The 18,429-nt window shown below is 37.4% G+C and overlaps 1 protein-coding gene and 1 long non-coding RNA gene across 4 annotated transcripts in view; one reads left to right on the top strand and one right to left on the bottom strand.

Moving 5' to 3' along the window:
- Window positions 1-18,429, bottom strand: part of LOC135250978 (uncharacterized) — a 101,320-nt gene that overhangs the window by 37,770 nt on the left and 45,121 nt on the right. Inside the window, exon 1 of one of the 2 annotated variants that reach the window (XR_010329054.1) lies at window positions 9,127-9,527. The exons of the other annotated variant lie outside the window; for it this stretch is intronic. This is a non-coding gene — a long non-coding RNA (uncharacterized LOC135250978). Of the gene's footprint in view, window positions 1-9,126; window positions 9,528-18,429 lie in introns of those variants that run through there. 2 annotated transcript variants of the gene reach the window in all.
- Window positions 1-18,429, top strand: part of LOC135250977 (neuroligin-4, X-linked-like) — an 87,044-nt gene that overhangs the window by 28,327 nt on the left and 40,288 nt on the right. For both annotated transcript variants that reach the window (XM_064327879.1, XM_064327878.1), the window contains one exon: window positions 1,534-1,686. In XM_064327879.1, the coding sequence (XP_064183949.1) occupies window positions 1,534-1,686 (153 nt within the window). The remainder of the gene's footprint in view (window positions 1-1,533; window positions 1,687-18,429) is intronic.

The following is an 18,429-nucleotide window of genomic DNA, read 5'->3' as shown; positions in this document are numbered from 1 at the left end:
TGGTGCATTCTGAGATACCTTTGTGCCACTGGGAGTCTTATTTTAGAGAAGAAACACAGCCTCTCTCAGAGGTGCACAAACCCCCGTAATGACTTGCGGCACAGGGGGACAACTGTGAAATATATGTATTTACACTTGCAAGTCCAGACACCCGCTCGCCAACAGTGGCTGGGATTGATAACCTGTCTCAGCGGTTTTCACAGGAAAAGCTGACGGCCGTGCTTGATGGCAGTTTACGCCATGCTGTAGGGCTGTCTGTCCACTGCAGAGATCATGATCATGTGACTGAAATGGACCTTGGGCCTGCTTCCTCGAAACAGCCACTAGCAGATGCAAGAGACACCAATAATCCGAGTGCAATGGGGGCTTCTGCTGAATTAAAATTTCACAGGGCCCTGAGCAAGCTACAGCACTACCCTGCTGCAGCACAGCAGCTACTAAATCAGTCTTACATTGTCAAAAAAACACACCATTGGAGTCTTTCCTATTGTAAACACTAGTGCATCACAGAAATGCAGCTGATTGCCTAAATGATGGAATTGTAGATGACATTAGTCATTTACCAAGCTGTATTTATGAAGCAATCCTGCCTCAAGCTATGTTTTGACTTATTCTGTGTACTTAGATATCTACAGTATTTACATATTGTAATGGCTTTTGTTGAGTAGTTTATCAGAATATTGATTTAGCAAGGATGCAAGTTGTGCATTGCATATCTCCATTGCTCTTTCATGCTAATTTGCCCCTCTTAATTTATGATCACCTTGTACACATGAAGTAATCAGCAAAACTATTCAAAGCAAGAGTGGCCCACCATACTAAGAGTTTGGGAGGCAGTATCTGTTGAATTTTCTGTGCATTTTCTTTGTTAATCATTCTTTGGCTACGTGCTTATAGAAATATAATAGTGGTTGTCAGCATATATGCATGTGTATCCACCACTCTAGCTTTGAAAGGTTTTAATAATTACTGACATCAAAACCTACATTGGTTTCTGTCTTAGTAGCCCGTATAAAAGCTCCAGACAAAAAATGAACAAACAAAAATGTTTTATAATGCGAGATGTATAATGTTATTGTATGATGTTCAAATTTGTTTTGTGGTTTGAAAAATAATGGTTTAAAATGTTATTTGTGAAATTCTGGTGTCACCATCATGAATCATGTTCGATTGAACTGACGTGGGCCTGAATTCAGTCAATATTGATACTTAACACTGATTCACAAATGAATGGAAACGGATAGTTTTTCTCATGAAAATTAACTCACTTACAGTACCTATTCATGTAAGGAAAAAATAACATTCATTTACTCAAGTGAAAGTTAGTGAATTTAGGGCTTTTTTAAGGCAAATGTTACAGGCCACTTTATGTAGTTCAGATTATACTAGCATCCCTTTGTGTGGAACAAAATATGAGAAAAAATATGTCACTGATAAAAAGGGGTAAGTGGTAAAAGGTTAGTGTCTTCCTTTATGAAGGAACAGTTAGAATACTTCTGGGTGCTGTTGTATTTACATTGTGTTTCTTTCCAGACATCCATGATGAAAATGGCTTGAAGCCTGTCATGGTGTACATTCACGGTGGATCGTACATGGAAGGCACAGGGAACATGATTGATGGCAGCATTCTGGCCAGCTACGGGAACGTCATCGTGGTGACCATTAATTACAGATTAGGAATTCTAGGTAAGTTGACTGTCTTTTCTCTAAATATGGCAAGGTTTCTAAGTAGCTTCCTAAGTAAATAGCTTCTGTTACGTTTCTGACACAGAATTTTAGGGACATTCATTTAATTTTATTTCCTCCCCTGTGTGAGTCAAGGTGGAATTGAACCATCACATCCTGACGCATGAATCCAAAAAGCCTTTATGTGTGGTTGTGTTAAAATGTGATAGCTTGAGAGCGATTCTTGTATTGGTGTTTGCACTTAGTAAGGAACTGCCTTCTATTCATTTCATTGGTATGCAAATTTGAAAGGATTGCTGGGCTGTTTTAGTTAGGCAAAAATCACCACAACATGTTTTTGGGTGTTTTAGAAATTAAAGGAATGATTCACTACAAATGTATTGTGACAGCATATGGCCTGGAAAAACATACAGAGAAAACAGACAAAACACAGATTGCATTTGCTAAAACATCTAATTACACAGTCAGGAAAATAGTTTAATTATTAACATTTGTTGGAGTGATCAAGAGACTATATAATAAGACTGCCAGTGTAAACCAAAGAATTCTGCATCAGAGTCCCAATTCCAAAGGCGAGAAAAGATGGCAATGGGTGAGAAGGAATGCGCACATTTTGGGGGGAAGGGGTCAATAATCAACAGCATTGCTGTTGTGTGTGTATACTACTCATACATACTGTCCTTAGTGTGGCAATTGTGGCTCCGTTCTTGCCCTATAGATAGCATAACCTTCATTACCACCATATCAGACGTAGACATCAGCTGTAGTCATATAGGCCTACACCATTTACCGGCATTTCTGGATCAAGAATAAAAAAGAACATGCAATAAAACTAACAAAATTGAATATTAACAAATGAACCATCCTAACACCTGACCTAACCAGACTAGAGGACAAAAGTTTGATGTTAACCTAGACTCTGGAGAATATAAAAAAAGTGTCTCACATGTAAAATATTGCTAAAATGAATGTAAGCTTATTTGCCTTGTACCTTAATCATAATACAGAAGAAAAAATAATTTCCAATTTCTAAAAGGGTAGGCTTTAAAATGCCATTGTCTCTGGACATACATGTGGCAGAAAAAAAATGTAGAAATGAAGGCACTATATTGAAGGTGAACGAGAGAATTAGCAATGGAGGTAGTTCAGACACTATTTTATATGAATATATTTTGAATAAAAATAAAACCTCTTCTCAATAGGGACCAGAGTGGAAATCAGTCACTCAGAACATGTATGCTCTGCAAGCAATAATACAGCTAATAGTATGTGCAAACATGGCACCATGTTCAAAGCCATGGAAAGATGCTGGTCCTCCTGAGAACCAGGTATTACTCCAGACAGACCAGTCAATGGAAGGGGATGGCACAGGATGGGCTGATGACTTAAAGGTTGCATAATTTGCTTTACATTCAGTTTGAAATAATGTACTGAAAACTGTCCACATCCTGGCCTTCAAATTTGCAAACCATACCTGCTGTGAATCAGGTATTTCCACGATGGTCTAAGGGTTGGGTCGGGAGCGTATCTATGTTTCCAGGGTCCTAAGTTCTAATGACCCCATGTGTAATACCACACGTGTTGTTAACGGCGTTGTCACCCTTTTTAGTACAGTCTGTCTTGATTGACATTTAATTTATTCAGTAAGTGAGAGTATAAGCTTTCAAACGATGTATAACGTCTAATTTTGCTTTTGGAATAGTGTTTTATATCTCAGCATAATCAAAAGTTTTCTCATCATCGCATTCACTTACGCATTCATTCTGTGGTAGCAGTAAAAGACACTGCACCTGACAAAACGTTGTGAACAATTGTTTATAATTTCTTGGGAAATACTATTATTATTGAGGACTTCTGAGCATAGCTAAGCCATTTGTTTGCTGATAGACCTAGCTGACATCGTTTTCTGGAGTAAGACAGAAAATCATTGATTTACTGTTTCTGTCTCTATCTACTGAACACAGATAAGATTTCATATAAATCTGGGGAACATAGGACCCTGGGAACATAGGAATGACTCCCTTGGGTACACATTGCTTTCACTGTGTATAGGCCACCTAAAAGTTTCTAGATTAATTAGCTGCTGGTTTGTTGCTTCTAATTTCACTTTCATTTCCACTTCAACAGCACAGGCTTTAGTGAATTGTTTGGAGTACTTGAATAACATAATTCACACAATCTAATCATTTTGTGTGAAAATCCCTGAAATGCTTGCGCGTACTGAAAATTACTGAATCAATTGTCTGAATCAATATGAGGCACGCAGTAACTCAATTATCTATGAATCAATTATTTGTGAATCCTACAATATGTTTTCAGCTTTTGCACTCATTTTATGGATTGAACCCTTTCGAGAGTCTGTCCCTCATTGTAATTACATGTACCCACTGTACAGTTGCATGTAATTGCTCTGTTTTGGAGTCAGATATAGTGGCCAGATATAGTAAATTACTGTGTTTACATAACAGATAGTGAGGGCTAGAAAAAACATATATATGATTTACTCAGTGGGGTTAATGAGTACAATTTACAATTAATGGTTTCTTGGTAACAGGTACAATGTGAAATTTCCACTTGTATTTCGGAAATTATTATTGTGTGTGTGAAGGACGGATGTACAAAAACCAGGAACAAAACATTATTCATTATGTTTAAGTCAGTATTATGTTCATGCAGCATATTGTGCTGTGTCAACATGGTGTTTCGAAAACAGTTCCAGTAAAAGGGTATTTTTGTGTAATCATATTTATCTCAAATATTTATGAGTTCTGCTTCTCAATTTAGCAATCCTGGCTGCCTGTGAACTTGTCTTTTTGTGTCATAGTCATGCACCTAAAAACTAATGCAATGATTTGACCAGCTCTAAACAGTTAGGCATAAAGTTTGCATTCAGCAAAGAAAATGATCTCCTGCTGAAAATTTATTGTATGTTGGAGCTGTCGAAAGTGTTCTATAAAAGTGACTGCGGAAGGAAAGGTTCTTTTAACTGAGCTAGATCTTAGCTAATTGATAGTTCATTTTATGGCACCATAAAAGAAAAGACTTATGAAAGCCATATTGCAAAGGGTACACATGGCCTACTTGTTCCATAAGTGCAATATACACTTTGCTGCAGCATTCGACAAGCTTTAAGAAGTAAGATGAAACGAATAACATACTAATCACTGAAAAAGACTTATTGTACGGTACCATACCACAAGGATTATTTGCCCACAGAGGAAATCAGGAAGGGGTCAAATACTTTTTAACAGCACTTTATCTGACATTCCTCTCAATTTTACACCTCCTCTTATAATTAAAAACCTTGTTATTAACGATGTTATATGCTATCAATTTTCAAAAGTTAAAAAAATCATACACTGTATTAAAATAATTTCGCATGGCAAAACAAATTTTAGAGAATTTAATTTGTACTTATCCAGGTGAGTCTTTTTGGGTTGGAAATTTCTATCAATGGAGCCTTTGGCTACATTATGTCATGATTTCAGAATTTGAAAGTAAACAAGAGAAAGCCAAAATCAAAAAGTTGCCTGCTGACATAAACAATAAAATAAAAAAATAATTATGTCAATAATGAAAGTGTTTTTGTATCATTGCAGCCAAGCTTGGTAGGAATGTCAAATACATATTTTAATGAACAAATATGTAATGGTTCCGTACAGATTCATTAATAAATGTATTTCTCACCACAGTACATTTTTCAATAAAATGAATGCAAGTACAAACACACAAGGAGGATTATGACATTTCAGCCTATGCCTTGGCAAAATAAACATTGAACATTATTTAGCTGCAACATTGTGTTTATTATTTTTGGATCAGCGCTACGATGGCACACAAGCTGCTGCTACACCAAAAAAGGCTGTTGCCTTGAGCTTCATTAATTTCTGCGATACGTCAGGAGCACATGGTGCTCATCTGCCGCTTTAGCTCTAACAGCGCATGAGACGCCTACCAATAGGCTTCAAATCCAATAAAATATGCTTTTTAAATGGTCCTCTGTTTCTGCTACGTGCTGCATTTATGCATAATTACTGAATTGTAGCAATGCTCTTTCAGACACGAGAAATATAATTGCATGTACAATGCTTTGCAGTCCCCCCGATGATATTTTGAGACATTTAAAAAGTAATTGCTTTTAGTTGTGCTCATCACTCATGTACTCATCTTTCTAATTAAATTAAGTGACTGACCCTGAATCTTTTTGAAGATTTTACTGATTTAATTTTTTTGTTTTTTTAAAACAAATGGTGATTTTTCTCCTCAAGTGATCAGTGTGAAACATATATAAAGGAACATAATGATGGCTGCAATACTAGGGAATCTGGAACTGCTTTAGAGTGGACAGCTTGGTTGGAAGCTATATTATGTTCCAAGTTATATATGTTCCAAATGAGCATCGATACCAATCGCCAGTTGTAAGTTGTGAAACAAATGGACCTATTATGAACATGGATTTGTCACGCATGACTGTGTGGGCTTTTCTTTCAAGACTAAAACAAAGTAAACTAATAGGATATGTAGAATATATTATACACTGAAATATTAAAACCAACTGCTCATTTTATTCAGAATGACAAAAATCTGTTTTCATGAACCCCAAACCAAGAACTGAGACATAATAGGTTATGTTTTATGATAACCTGTAAATTATTTGAAGAATAACCCTCTTTTGATAGTGCTCCTTTTGACATATGCTGATAACCTGAAATTGCTTCTTAAAACTTCTTATACTGGTAGTACAGGGATGTAATGTGTAAATGTGTGAAAAGTAAGTCATTTGAAATTCTAAAACTCTCTGCATAGCTGCCCATAGATTTGTGTTCTTGAAATTTAAAGTTAAGTCAGCTCCATTCAGCTAATGTAAATTTAGGTATATCTAAAATGATGTTTACTTCAGGGTAATTCCAAAACAACCACTAGTCCGTACAGCAGGTTGGCAGCTTGGAGTTGCGATTAAGAAACACTTGCTGTGAGGATGTTGGTGGCTGGTTTGCATCCTGCTTGCATCACCGCAGTTGCACCCTTGAGAAAGGCACTTGAAAATATACGGTGACATTACGCAAATTGATACTGCTTAAAATCTGATGTGTCCTGCAGAAGGACGTCTCTGTTAACGGAATAAATAACGCGGTGATATAATCTTAATGGCGTGCTCAGCCGGGCCTGAGCCACGAGCTTGCGCAGTGCCCCTCTGCCTTTCTGCCTTTAAATCAGCGCTGTGGCCTGGAGCTCCCAGCTCCCACAGGGTGACGCACGTTTGGCCAAGGATAGACAGCGCTGAAAGGAAGCTGGCAAAGGGCATTGATTTTCAGATTTCCCGAGGAAAGTTCATAAAGTCAGCCATGACAGCTGAGTCACAATCCCTGATTGATGCTTGAGCTGCATTAGGTAGTTTGGTCTAGGGAAAACACACAGAATGTTTTTGCTCCATAAAATGTGGCAATATTTCTTTACAATATTTGTGCTGCATCTGTTATGTGGATTTTCATTTTAAATTGGGCAAGGGTGAATGTGAACATTTTTTCCTTTCCCCCCTAAAAAAAGATGACTCATTTTTCTGTTTCAAAAAATGGAACATTTGTATCATTGGGTTTTTAATACAAAATTGTTTCCTCATATTCTATATGTTTTTCCAGAGATGTGGGATCAAGACAAAGACAATGAATGTCCACCTTTGCTGGTTGGGAAAACACTAAGGCTGTCAGAAGTGCCATGAAATTGAGTTTGAATATTAGCTTTTGTAATTAGTTAGAGTTCGAATATATTAGAGTATCATTTGCCTATAATTCACAAAAATAAGCTGCTTATTGTTGGGCACGATATGCACGTGACGCTGCCTCTAAACTGGCCTACGCGTTATTTTCCACAAGCGGGCAGTAGAATAGAGGACATTGGTGAATTTTAATACTAGGTTACTACATCTGGAGCCTCATTTATAAAACTTATTTTAGATCAACTGTGGCGCGTGCGTAGAAAATCACGTCAAAATCATGTGATTTTATAAATCACGTGATTTATAAAATTTCAACATGACTCGATTTGACCGTGGAAATGGTCGTGGCTCTACGTCAGGTCTTCACTTGATGTATGCACGCAAGTTCATTTTATAAATGAGCCCCCTTCAGTTTATATAGCCTAATGCGCAAATGAATAAAGCGCTCTCTCGTTGATGTAATTTGCCACAAATAAGCATTTATTAATTATAGAGAAATGATTGTTTATAGGAAATCCCTGTTTATTTCTTAACACAAAAACTATTCAAACGGCTAATACCTGTAGCCTAAAACAACATAAACTAAACAGTAAGTAATTTAACTTCTTTCATCATCCAATTTTATCAAAATCTTCAGAAAAGAATGGAAACATAGCCTGCCATGGGAACATTATTTAGCCTAAATTGTTAGCTGACCAGATCTGTTGAACGAAGTTAAAAAAGAGACTGGCGCACAGGGCTAGCTGACCAGTAACGTTCTGTGTCCATGGAGCTGAAAGTAGGCTAGGCTATCACCGGAGGTTATTGGCAAGTAAAACCAGACGATCCACTTGCCTTGGGTCCAGGGCAGAACGTTAGCAAAGGAAATGAACTTTGCGTGCATGAACATGATTTGCCGCATGAAATTAAAGCCTGCATGATAATTACAATACGCAGGATCTAAAACTAATATTTCAAATATTTTTTGACAGCCCTAGAAAACACCTTTACGAATTGTTGAATAGTGAGGACAGACAATTAAATTATGTCCGCTTTGAAAATCCTGCATTCCTTGACACCAAGGAATGCAGGAGATATAACTATATTACCTCACGCAGTGATCAAATGTTGCAAAAGTATAATCTGTCTAATAATGAATCATGATTACATATTAATAATGATAAATATATATAAATGATATAACCACATGTGTAAGTTCTCTGAGGTGATAGGCTCAAGCATTTATCCGAATAATAAGACTGATGATATGGTTTAATAAAATAGAGTTTATTAAACATCTAAACTAAAATCCTAAAAAGCTAAATGAGGGAGCATTTGGAAAGGGGACCTGTGTTACGTATGTGTGTTAATCTTACAGTAGTTCACCAGCACACATGGTGCATGGAGGACAATAGCTCCTCTATTGGAGGAAATTATGAATCAGCTTTTAGCATGTGGTGCTAAATGTGTCCTGGAAGCCAGGGGAATGGCGTGTACAAACGGCTACTCAAGTTAGCTACGTCTAGCTAATCTCAGTGCACCTTGGCATTCTAAATATGCAAGATCATACTTCAAAGTGAAGGAGAGTCTGTAGCTGACTAACAAGCAATGTGATATATTATAACCACAACATTATATACAATCAATAACACACTTCTTTGAAAACAAGAACAAACAGAAGTTCCCTCAGCTAATTGATCCCTGTATGTTTGTCAGTCTTACTGCAGGAGTGCAGTGAAACTGACCTTGCTGGTTTATCCACGAGAACTCTGACTTGGGCACTCGTCTCTGGTTCTTTGTTACACGGTCTGTAGAAAAACCGGTCTCTGTCCTGGTCTTTCTTGCTGGTTTTTCCATCCTTTTTGGAAGCCTGGAAGCTGTGTGGCTCACTGTCGCAGCAAGGTAATGTTACACAAGCTACGTGCATTTACTTGTTGCTATGCTAAAGAATGATAGCAATGTGTAAAGTTGGTAAACCGACCCTGTGTGGATGCAGTTTCTTAATACGTTTATTTGGAGCTACAAACCACTGGTCATGGCTATAACTTGTGAAAGACAGTGCATCTCCCTGCGTGTTCCTATACAGGCAGGTCTTTTCTTTTGGAGACAGTGCCTTGTACATGTCTCTCCAGTTGAGCAGCAAAGAAGAGATGGGAACGCACATTCATAGGACAGGAAGTGACGTACTGCTTCCAGTCACCATGTGATCAGTAAGTCCAATCGAGATCATGTGATTGTGACATCACTCTGACCAGTTGGTCCAAAATGGCACCCAGTCCTTACACCATTGTGATGCCCTTGAAAGGTAAATTATCCTTTACGCGTGTTCTTGAAAATTTGCCAAAGGTTGTGAAAACAAAACACATTGACTGCATTTACACAATTGATTTACATCTTTCTTTTTGTTCTAACATTTCTTTACTTTTAAGTACTCCAAACAGGCATTCTGCATGTTTTTGTTGTTGTTGTTGTTGACAGACTATACACTAATCGATCATGCCCATGGCAACATGATATTCCTGAAGGTGACAATACAAATTCTCAGGCAACAATTGTTTGTGAGATATCATGGACTTGGCATTTGGATTCTTGCCACTGTTTCACTGAGATCACTTTCTGACTAAATTAATTGGATAATTGAGAATAACCTCCAGAGTTTAATAGTTTTCTACCAATAACAATGGGTATACTGTAAGTATTCTCCAACTTTGGACTTTTCAGATTTCTTTTTTTTTTTTTACAACATCAAATCACAGTGCATTATGATTTTTTTATTTAATTTTTTTGCCACTCATATCAAAGTGAAAACAAATTTATACACATTGATCTACATTGTGAATTAATTGCAAATATAAATCCCTTTGAATCAGTAAGTAGAAGAGGCACCAACTGGCAGTGATTACAGCCTTATTGAAAAAAAGTCTGTTATCTTTGCACGTCAGGAGACTGCAATTTTTGGCCATTATTATTTGCTAAATTTATTAATTTCTATAACGTTGTATAGGGACTGTGAGTGAAAGGCAAATTTCAAGTCCTGCCACAAATTTTCAAATTGATTGAGGTCCAGAATCTGACTTGGCCACTCCAGGACATTGGGCCTCATTCACCAATATAAGTTTTCTTAAATTTGTTCTTGAGAAAATTCCTAAGAAAAGTCTACGTCAGATTCACGACGTGTTCTTAAACCGCAGATTTGTTCGCACATGTGTTCTTAAAATGATGAATCCCATTGTCCTCATAACTGTAAAGTGCGTGCCAGTTGTTCCTAATTAGCATAGGTAAACTCCCCCCCATAAAAGGGCTGGAGGGCCATGTGCACACACAGAAATCAAAAAGAAAAGTTGAGAGCGAACAAAGTCAGCAGTGCCCAAATGAAAATCTAAAGACGGTGGAGCACCGGACTCCAAATGTAAGAAAAACTTCAGTAGTTCTGAAGTGGAGGTTTTGCTGCGGGAAGTGAACAGCAAACGACCTGTCATATTTAGTAGCGTCAGTAGTGGATATGAAATAACACAAAATAAAGATACATGGGATGATATTACCCGTTCAGTGAACGCTGTATCCGGAGAAGGGCACACAACTGATGAAGGAAAAAAAAATGGTTTGATGTCAAATCTGAGGCAAAAAATAAATAAATAAATAAATAAATACTGGTGGGAGTGGGCGCAAGGCATTCAAACAACAAAGCGCTTCTCGTCACATTAATACCGCTAATTAAATCAACTGGCAGTAAATTGCATCGGAGTAAACCCGTCGCTGCACAAAACATGTATTGCCAGTCATTTTGGTGTCGCCCCCCTAGTGACATTCTCTTCTTCAACATGTCCATGTGTTTAAGAAGTGTTACTGAAGTGCTTAGTTTGTATTAAAAATTTAAATATTTGCTTTTGCAGTAGCCTATACACCAAACATTGCATAATTGAAACCCCCAAAAATAAAAGGTCACTACAATGGTTTGATTTTTATCATTTACTCCCGCTGAGGCAACCACCCTCTGAGGTGGAACCTGGCACCTTAATGCTTTGTAAAATAATGAAAATAATTGTTAAGAAATATTATAAATGAAAAAAATACTATTGTAATTTAAATCCTATAATATTATACAACTGTAGAATTGAAGAAAACGCAATAACCAATTATTTTGCACAAACATGTCAGCACTCAAATGTGCGTAAGTGTGCTCTTGAGTGTGCGTAGATTCTGTTCTTACCCAAGAACAAATCCCAAATAAGAAAACATTGGTGAATGCCAGAATCTTCGTGAAAGCTGCGTAAGTAGGTTTTAAGAAGAAAATTCTTCTTAAGAACGGTTGGTGAATGAGGCCCATTGACCTTTTAGTTTTTTAGCCATTTTCTCTATGATATAGTCTTTGTGTTTGTGGCTATTGTCCTGCTGGAAGTTGAATCTTATTCCAAGTAATAGTTATTTTGCTGCGGTAGGTTTTCCTCTAGGGAGGAGAGAAAACAATTACACCAATATGTATGAATGAAACAACATATCCAATCAATCCATTCTATTTTTATTTTAAACACTCTTCACATCAAGATGTCCCAGGCTACTGAGTAATTGAAGAAACATTATCAAAGTGCACACACAAAGGCACAATTCAGGTATATGCATGTAGATTACATCTAATAGCAAAACATTCACCCACAATTGCTAGCAAGCTAACTGAAAAAAGGCTTTTCTTTTAGTTTTCCAGTGGCGATATCAATTGCATCTCATGAAAGTGTTGCGTAACTGCTATGAGGGAGAAATGCAGCAGCAAGTAGCATGGCATTACTTAAATAGCTATATTGAGGTACATATCGAGCTATAGTGAGGCAAAATGAAAACAAAGAAAATGGCATTAAACAAAAGGAAACTATAAAAGACTTCCATCTCTCTGATTTCATCATAGACAATGGCAGTGGGAACTTAGAGGGATACCTAATATTACAACTCGTTAAGAAACAGTAAGAAACAAACAGAAACCTAAATCTATCAAAGTATTACTGCCCCTCACACTAGTGCCAGTCTACACTCTCAAAAAAAAAAAAAAATAGTCCCCCAGAAATACCCACTCAGAACAAGCACTTCGAAGATCATGAAGGAAAAGAGAAATCTCTGTACAACTACCAATTTCACTGTCCTGTGCTGCCGGAAAGTACCAATATTTCTGTAGGGAATTGTGTCTTTTCACAGCCTAAAAGACCCCATATATATGTAATTTAAACATCACAGGCCTTATTTTCGCTGTTGAGGTGCAGCTGTGAAAGCTTTGCGTTAACACATTGCACTGGTGAATTAAGGCGGGTCCAGCTCAATTTTGGTAATGTCATGAAAAGACAAGGTAGTGCCCCGTTGCATAATTTTTAAAGGGTTGGTTTAAGATGAATAATTTATCTGGTGGTGTGGTGGAGTTCTAGTTTTGTTTCAGCAAATCAGATTGGCCACTTTCTTTCCCTTTAAACCCACTCCAAGACCTTATGCGAACAGGCAATTTTGTGATGTCTCATATACTTGTTCAGGTGAGGCACAGTTGTCACATGTATGGCACCTCAAGAAAACCTCCTTGACCAAGTGATGTAATGACTGGCTGAGAACTGGGAACCTCTCATCTTTGCTGGATAAAAACCTAATGCATTGATTATGTTTTTTATTTTGTTGTCAAATAAATTGTTTATAGACACAATAAATATTATCCACTTCAGTTGTATTTCACTGATGCTAGGGTTGGGTATTCTTTTGATTTCATCGATTCCAATTACCAATCTGATTCTGCTTATTGAATCCGGTTCTTATCGAATCCTGTTTTCTTATCAAACTCTTGAATGGATGCTGGTGGAGAAATCGGTGCATTAGAAACTCTCAGGATGATGCATTGTGCATTAGTCAGTAATGAACAACAATTGCTTAGACCCTTTTTTAACCATCAACTGAAGTTACTTTGGCACACATTAAATAGATCTATGAGTGACTGACCTTGCAATGAATGTAAAATGAATGTAAACTGTTACACGGTCTCAATGAATCTGTGTTTCAGCCACAGTTAACTGGACTGTGATCTTAATTTTTTTTTTTTTTTTTTTTAAACATGAAATTGCAATGCATCTGTCAGCTAGAGGTATGGTAAATGTAGCATTCATTATGCTGGAAAATTAAATCTTGCTAAGTGCTCATTATGCTTTTATGCATGGTATGAAATGTATTTATCTGCTGGGACTCAGCCTATTTTCTCACTAGGTTATGCTGCTTGGGCATTTGGCCTATTTGACCTCAATACGCTTGATGGCCAATAGCCCATGTTCTTTGAAGAGATGCAGGCAGGAACATTCCTCTACTAAACTGCAATGGTCCACAACAGTAATGCTGCAGTTTAGTTTTTACAAGATGTAGAGTATGTTTTTGCCCTACTCATAATTTATCCTAGGGGAAAGCATTGAACTTATTTTTCTTCCTTCGAAACAGGGCTCAACGTGCACATGCAATAGTGGATATGCAGTATGTTTCTGTTCTGCTCACAAATGACATTCAGTCTGGCGTTACCTCTATGACCCAACTTCAAGCCCAGGGTGGTCACCACTATGTAGCTTTTAGTGTGGCACTTCTAACATGTATTGTATTGTACCTTTAGCTGGGTGGGTGAACTGAGAACAGAATTTTCATTGAAGACCAGGGGTGTGTTCCAACCACTTATTTTTCACCTCCTTGTTTCCTTTTCTTGCCTCTTTTCCTAGTATGGAAGGCCAAACGGGTCAAAAAATATGTGAAATTGATATCTGGAATCAGTCGGTCAATGTGGGTGCCCTCCAATTGCTTATTTTATGTGTCCTTTGTCTCTGAGGTGCTTGACTGACCCAGAAATTGATTGGGGTGTGCCATCTTTGAGGACATTCAAACCTGTTAAATGCTCCTTCTAGGAGCTAGGAGGCTCGTGAAGTATTCTTGAGCAAGGAAACAAGAGTGCATCCTTTGCGGAAGTTTTTTTTTTTTTTCAGATTGTGTGACGTATAATGATCGACCTGTGTATCCACCTCTCCCCATCTGCCACGTCTGTTACTGATGTGGCTTCAAACTAACGGTTGATAACAGCAAGGATGTTCAAATTTCCTTATACATGTTTCTTCAATTCCTTTGTCCCTGTGTCTTTTCCTTGCTTCCTTTCCATGCTCCTAGCTCCACCCATACAAGGAAATGAAGCAAGGAAGGAAGATAAAATAATTGAATGAAATGAGTCGTTTTTGACAGATTCCACACGTCAAATTTCACATATTTTTGACCCGTTTAGCCTTCCTTATTAGGAAAGGAGACAAGGAAAGGAAAAAACAAGCGCCAATCCGCAATAGCTACGACCGCACAGGCGCATGCACACACACCAACACTGACCTCTTCTTTGGCTCATGACCAACCTTTCCACAAAATCTTGTGCAAATCTGTGAATCCATTCGGGAGTTATGCCCCTTTTTGTGATAGGCCACGCCCATCGCCACACCCCCTCTTGGTCAATCGGCCTGAAAGTTAAATAAATGGCTATACGCATATGTGTATGAGACCGTGTAGATGAGTCTCCCTGAACCATTTCACGTTTCCCCTTATATACTTAAAAGATAAAAGCAAAACACCAAGTCATTAGATAAAGACACATTCATGACAAAACAGTACAGATCAATGATCCTGCTTGCACTATTCCTGTAAGCATGTTACACCGGATTAACCTTTGTATCTGGCTGGACACTGACCCAGAGGTATCAAGATCTTTAGTCAGCACCCCTACACCAAAGACTCCAACTTCTTGGCTTTCCAACAATACAAAACGTGATTATATTGTATAATAGTGAACCTAAGGTTCATATAATGCTGACCCAGTATGATATTTTGCAACTGATCTGGTAAGAGGCAGACTTCTGTGAACTGTCCTACATGGTCATACTGGATAATTGTTCTATTTGTGTGTGTGTGTGTGTGTGTGTGTGTGTGTCGTGCCATGGATCAAGGAAAATGTGATTTATTGCACCACATTTAAAATATCAATATTTGCAAAGGCGTGTTGATTTATACACTGCATTCAATATAGTGTACATAATTGGTTACCATACTAAAGAAAAAATGTGTTATTCATGTTGTTTTATCAATAGTCATATCTGCATGAATAATTCAGCAAGCACAGTATTAATCAATTAGTGCTTGTTTACAGATTGTGCACTTTACTTGGATCAGGTAGAATTCAAAATACAAATTTAATCAAAACTGAGCAAGGTCATTTATGTGGCGGGTCACAGAAAGGTGTTTACATGCTTATGATTTACCATTTCACAGAAACAGCTGTTTTTACATTAATATCCCTCATCTTCAGCTGTGCAAAATCAAGTTAACAGATGACTGACTGGTGTTAACTGTTGCATTAGTGTTTCGTTTTGCATGGATTGTCTAGTCTTGGTTCTAGCCTTTGTTTTCATCTGTGGGGATTGCATTTGGAGTCATAAGCATACGCCATCACGAAGACCAGAGAGCTAACTATTACTGAATTATAATGAATCTGTAGGCTAAAGAAGTAGCTAAAAGAGCCTGCAGAGTTCTGGAAAAAAGGTCTTGTGAACAGATGTGACAAAGATTCAATTATATCAGAGTGATGGCAAGAGCAAAGTGTGGAGGCCCAAAAGAACTGCCCAAGATCCAAAAGCGCCCCCTCTCATGTGTGAAACCTGCTGGTGGGAGGTGTTATAGTTCGGGCATGCATGGCTGCCACAGATACTCACTTGTGTTTTTACATTGATGATGTAACTGCAGATAGCAGCTGTAGAGCACATTCTGAAGTGTACAGAAGCATCTTATCTGCTCAAGTTCAAGCACATGCCCCCTAACTCATTGGACATCGCTTCATCCTATAGCAAGACAATGATCCCATAGAAAGTGCTGTAATGTCTACATGGTGAATGCAAAGTGTATAGTATAAAAATCCACTTAAATAATAGCTGAGAATGTAACCCCATGTGAATTATTGTTTGATTACACATCTAAACTTGAGGAGTACAGAGCCAAATCAAGGAAAAATATGTTTCTCAATATTGTTTACTATGCTTTGGCAGCACAATGTTATTTGTCATGGCAATAACGCACAATTTGAATTTGAATTTGACAGAGAGAAAGAGTGAGTTTAAGAGAGAGAGAGTGCCTGCTGAGATTTGCTTTGTTTTCACTTTATTTTAGTTTATTATTTTTGTCTGAAACCTGTGTGAAGGGTGAACATTTTCATTTGTTTGTTTTCTTGTTTGTGTGACTGGTGGAGGCCCTCTCTGTATGTGGCAAATTGTGATGAAAACCCAAAATTTCTGCATTTCCCTCCCATCTTTATGTGCTAAAGTGATGATAGATTTTCTGAGTAAGATCATTTTTGTAGCATCTTGGCTGTAGCTTTTCCCCTTTGTTGCTGTATATAAAATAGAAGATCCATATTACAGCGAATGCTTTCCATGAAACTACAGCTACAGTGTCTAACCACATTTACTACATCTACAACTAATCACATTCAAATTTTATTTCAGGCTGTCTTCTGATGATTTGACAGGGAATTGTTGTTAGATTGTGGGGCTTTTTTATATGCAGAATTTTACTAATGAAACTGCTGATGTCTAATAAATTGGATACATTTCACTATTGGATACATTTTCTTCGCACATTTATGAGGGAGCACTGGACACAAATTTTAAAATGGTCTTCCCTGCCCCTTTTGATCATGCAGATATTTAAGCAGATATTCCTGAATGCACTTACCAAACATTATAGCATTATAGTGTTGTTGGTAGCAAAAAGCCAGTATTGCCAGAAGTAGCTTTGCACAGTGGTGGTTAAAAATGCTCAGATTGGTTTAAGGACTCTGTAACGCCTTTTAAAGCATCCTTTCATTGGTGCAATCTTATTGTTATGTGGTCACAGTAGGCATACCTGATGAGAGTTCTGAGATAGTGTGAGAAAACAGGATCTCTTTGCATTTATAAAATCTGTAAATAAATGATAAATTAGTTTTCAGTTTCTTTTGTGTGTATTCCTCAGTAATTGCCAGTGTACAACTGAAGTAGGTTGTCGTAAAGAATGAAACCTTTTTTAAGGTGAATTTTCAGGAACATGGGAATATATTTTTCTACCAAACACTGTGAGACATAACTAGAGAAAGACAATTAGTGGAGAGATTATTTTTCAAAGAAATTGCTGTCTGGACTTGAGCAATCATATGCAATATGGCAACAAAACAACCTTTGTAAAATGTATGACATTACATTTTTGTGGTATAGTTGGATAGGAATAGCATACAGTTTTCACTGTGATGAACAGAGTTCAGTGTGTTTGGTTCTCCATTTCAGGTCTCACATAGCAAGTTGTGAGAATTCCGATTTATGAAAACTGCATTGCTCTAAAAATGTAACACTTGTTTACATTTCCTTCTCAAAGACCAACATCAAGGCGAGAAATCATTTTTAATGCCTGTAGCAATGGTTTATGTTTAACCTGACTAAAATCCAATTACGTTTTTTATGCCCAGCTTACTGTTAATACATAGAAATGGAAAATAAATAAACTTGAATTTCTGATTTATTGATTATGAAGGTTTAGCAGTAAGAGATCTTTCTCTCCTCTGTGAACTGAATCCATAAAATCCCTTAAGCATCATTCATGGGTAGCGTAGCCACTAAGTGAAGATATTCAAGTATATGGTGACAGATCATATTGCTCTCATGACTGTTCCAGGGAAACGTGCATCACAGTAATATCACTGCGCTTACATCACTGTGCCATTGGGGCTAAGGAGAAATATACTTTAGTGGTGTTTGCTTATATTAGAAAATGGCACATTGTTAAACTTGAGAGCACAACTTAATTGGAACGCACACATTAAAATGTATAGTGTTAATTTAACACTTAATAGATAACATTTAGTCCCGTATTCCAGAGTGTTTTCTCTTAAGAGTTGAATCAACACTGGGCATTTTACTGTGCACAATGGTATTTAACTGCTTGCCAAAGAGGGCGCACTGAAACACCTTAGCCATGCTGGTAAAACAAGAGTAAGA

This window comes from Anguilla rostrata, chromosome 3 (assembly GCF_018555375.3).
Source record: "Anguilla rostrata isolate EN2019 chromosome 3, ASM1855537v3, whole genome shotgun sequence".
NCBI lineage: Eukaryota > Metazoa > Chordata > Actinopteri > Anguilliformes > Anguillidae > Anguilla > Anguilla rostrata.
This window is presented reverse-complemented; position numbering and strand designations above follow the sequence as displayed.